The following is a 3,910-nucleotide window of genomic DNA, read 5'->3' as shown; positions in this document are numbered from 1 at the left end:
GCCTGCAGCAGAGGCCAGGGCAGCATCAGGCCTCAGGTGCCCCGTGCCCATCCCCGTGGGGCTGGAGGTCCTGCCTGCTGGGGCCATGCTGAGGTGCCAGACGAGCCACAGCTCTTCCCCCCCATCACACCCTTGTGCTTCGTGTAGCAAAACCACAGCCTTGGGAAAGTGGGAGGGGACTCAGCTGGAGATGGGCTGTTGGGCACCCCTGGGGGGCAGGCAGGGCTGTACGAGGGCTCTGTCCTACCTTTGGCAACCTCTGCTCCTGCCAGTCTGGCCCGTATCAGGCCGTGCCTCTCCTGGAGACGGAGGATCTTCACCTTTGGGAACTGTGACATGTACCTGTCCAGGGGCTCCTTGAGGTACTCTGCAGGGAAGGAGGAGAGGGTGAGGTTGACTTACCCACTTCACAACTCCTTCCAGAGGTGACAAGCAGAGGGTAGATTTTCCCTGGAAGCATCTCCAGGACACACTAGGGTCCTTGGGTGCAAACATCTGGGCACAGCTGCAGGGCTTCTGCTACATGGCATTGTGGTCTGACCCTGCTCCCTGGTGAAGCTCCTGTATCAGGGCCAGCAGGTTTAGGCTGATGTTCATGGAGTCATGGAATGGTTTGAGCTGGAAGGGACCTGAAAGATCACCTTGATCCAAACCCTTGCCATGGGCAGGGACACCTGCCACTAGACCAGGGTGACAAGTATAAAAATCTGTTGGAGACATGTCTCCTGTACTCTGTGACGGGTGGAGGGGTTGGTCCTGGGGCTCACCAGGGGCTGCCCTGGATCTGCCCCCCAACAAAGGACAGGGCTGTGGTGGTGGCACCATCTCTTGCTGGGCAGCCACTCCACATGGCTGCAAACCAGGTGGATGCAGCAAGGGTGGATGTGTAACCAATGCTGAGCAAGCACATGGATTTGCTGAATGCAGGAGACCTGGGAAGTAGAGAGCAGCAAGCATGGGGCTTTTGGTGACAGGCCATGAGCTAAATCCCAGTGGCCTGACTGGGGTACTTCATGACCTAAACCAGGTACTGCTCAAAGACTCCAAAATTATGGAATTTTTTCCTTCATTGCACTATAATTGCAATTAAAATCCAGTTGTGGATTTTTTTCCTTTGCCTAAAAAAAGATATTATTATTATTATTACTATTATTATTATTATGCTCTACAAATTTCATCAATTCTGTTTGATTTTCCCCAGGAGAAAGTAACTGTTGCATTCCAAAAGCCAGTTAAAAGCCCTGAAAAGCTCCAGAGGTGAAACATTTGCAGACACATCTGCAGGAGGTGACTGCACTGGGAGGACAGCACTGCTGGGCCCAGCTCTGGAACTCACCCACCCTTGCCAGGTTTCAGCTGCAAACAGGCAGATATGGCAAGGAAGCCACAAGGAAAAAGTAAAGAGGAAACCCCAGCAAGATGCCTTTGAGGGCAGTGGAATGAACATGTTTGAATGATTATTTTAAAAATGAGCAAAGTGAGTCTTTCTTCTCTTTTTCTGCACCCATTGTTGCACCGCAGGCTCCCTGCATGCACAGCATGAGCTGTGAAGCCTGTCTGAGGCAGCACTTCCTCTAAAGAACCAGCAATTGGAAAACTACAGCATTCCTAAATTGTTAAGGGCTGAAGCCAGGAGAGAGCCAAAGCACCCTGACCAGAGGCTGGGCACCACCTGAGCCAGGCGTGCAGCCCTGAGCAGGGACAGCTGCCCCGCTCTGCACCACCTGTACCCGGGACAGGGCGTGCTGCTCCTCCCCATCACCTGCTCTGACACCACAGGGCACTCCTCTGGGACTGCACAGAGAAGGGTGACAGAATGGGTTTCATAAATGCATGAGCCCTGGAGCCGAGGAGGCCCTAGGGATGCATGGCTGGCCTCTGATCTCCTCATCTGGCAAGGTAAGAGCGGCGCTGGGGACGTGCTGCAATACATCCATGGGAGGAAATGTGATTTCCCCCTGCTGCTCGGAATTGCATTAGAGAACAAATCGTATTTGGGCCCCGAGTTATATTGGTTTCATAAGGCAGAAGAAGCTTCACCTACCTTTAGTGCTGAAGTCATCCACCAAAATGAGCTCTTCGATCAGGTGGGGAGGGGACCTGCTGAGGACGCTGTGGACGGAGCGCAGCAGGGTGGACCACACTTCATCCACAAAGCACATGATGATGGTGGTGGTCGGGAGGTCATCATGGACCTGCTGCTCAGAGCACCTGCAACGACAGCACGGGCTCACAGGCAACGGCCAGCCAACCTCCTGGCTCAATCTCCAGGCTCGGAGTTGGCTGGGAAAACACACAGGGAGGGGGAAATGCCAAACGTGAAATACGGAGGCAAAGTCCTGCAGTGGGATTTTGTTGGGAGAGGGAGCAGAGGGTTGGGTGGGGAGAACTCTCCTGGGCAGCCGTGGGGACAGGATGCACTTCTTTCCAACAGGGACCTCTTTTTAACTCCCTGTCCCCAGGTGATAATATCTCCCTTCTGTGAGCAAACAGGGCAACAGTGCAAAGGCAGCGAGGCCGGTCCCAACTCTACACCCCTGGCCTCAGGGACTCCTGTGAGGAAGGGATCCTGCAAGTCCCTGCTGGGCTTGGGAACCTGGGCTGTGAGAGACTGCCTCGCTGGAAAAAGAGCATTGGCATTCTGTGCAAAATGCCCAGAAATGGCCACTTCCAGAAAGGTCTGCTCAGCACAGCAACCTGTCAGACATGCAGGCAGTGAGGAGCAGTCACCAGTCCAATGTCTGCACCTCCCTCAGGGGACTCTGGAGGATGGGAAAACATCCAAATTTAATGTGTGACAGTACTGGTGAGTCTGCCCCCCTGAGCACCCTATATCTCATGCCCTGAGCACCCTCCTCAGGGATGCCCCATCCTGGCTGATCATGCCCCCAGTCCATACGAGATATTCCCTGGCCAACTGCCAGTGGTACCATCGGCAGATCCAAGGACTGATACAATTTCTCCAATGTCTATGGGCTTGTCATTTTACTCTGTAACAGCCAAAAATGCAACAGCCAGGTCAGGCCTGTGTCTTCAGTGTTCAAAAGGTGGATGATCAGCTTTCCTCCTCTTCCATCTGCAATCCAGTACAGCTTTGCTCCAGGCTGGTGAGCGGGGCTCCCTCAGCTCTTCACTCTCTGAGCAGATCCTGTGTGGGACACCTGGCAGAGCTCCTCTCCCCCAGACTGGCTGACCCCAGAACGCCCACGAATTGCTGGGACTTGCTTTCTCTCATCCCTAGGCTGAAGCCTGGCAGCAGGTTTTTCTCTCTCATCCTTCCAGAGCAGCCCAGTCCCTCCCCACACCTTCTGTCACGGGTGCTGACTTACCCACACCATACCATGCCATGCAGCAGGTGACTTTTGTTTTTGCCAGGTCAGGAAATCTGGGCCCCTGTCTAAACCTGGGTGACTTGATTGTCCCAGAGAAGCTAGGACAGGAAGCTGGGGACAGGCTGGAGGCACACAGCACTCTGGTGCTGGGGTGAGCTCAGGTGCAGGGCTCCAGCTGGGGGGCTCCCTGCCAGCCTCCTGGCCACCCCTGGCCTTCACTTGTTCGGCCTGTGTGTCTCCCTCCTCCTCGGTGGGCCCTTCCCTGCACACCCTCCTGCAGAGGCACGGTGCTCTGCAAGCACCAGCACGGTGAGCAAAGCCTGGAGAGCAGCCAGCACTGCACACAGACAGGCTGACCAAAGGATGAGACAAGACAAGGTTCCTGTTTGGCCAAATTTGAGTGGTGTAGTCCAGCACTCCAGCAAGGATCAAGAGAGGAAGCAGGGTCTGAGCTGGGAGAGACTGGAAGGATCAGGCAAAAGATAACGACGTTTGGTACCTGGGAGCTGCCAACAGCTGCTGCCGTGGGCTGCTCCTTGCAGCCCCATTTCTGCCGTGCCCACAGGCTGGGGCCAGAG

The 3,910-nt window shown here is 55.0% G+C and overlaps 1 protein-coding gene across 1 annotated transcript in view; it reads right to left on the bottom strand.

Annotated features, from left to right (window-relative positions):
• GALNT5 (polypeptide N-acetylgalactosaminyltransferase 5) overlaps window positions 1-3,910 on the bottom strand; it is a 124,362-nt gene that overhangs the window by 8,258 nt on the left and 112,194 nt on the right. Inside the window, exons 3-4 of the mRNA XM_010001076.1 lie at window positions 2,045-2,211; window positions 248-367 (exon numbers count right to left, since the gene is read on the bottom strand). Of these exons, the coding sequence (XP_009999378.1) occupies window positions 248-367; window positions 2,045-2,211 (287 nt within the window). The remainder of the gene's footprint in view (window positions 1-247; window positions 368-2,044; window positions 2,212-3,910) is intronic.

Source organism: Chaetura pelagica, unplaced genomic scaffold (assembly GCF_000747805.2).
Source record: "Chaetura pelagica isolate M959 unplaced genomic scaffold, ChaPel_1.0 scaffold26, whole genome shotgun sequence".
Classification (NCBI taxonomy): Eukaryota; Metazoa; Chordata; class Aves; order Apodiformes; family Apodidae; genus Chaetura; species Chaetura pelagica.
This window is presented reverse-complemented; position numbering and strand designations above follow the sequence as displayed.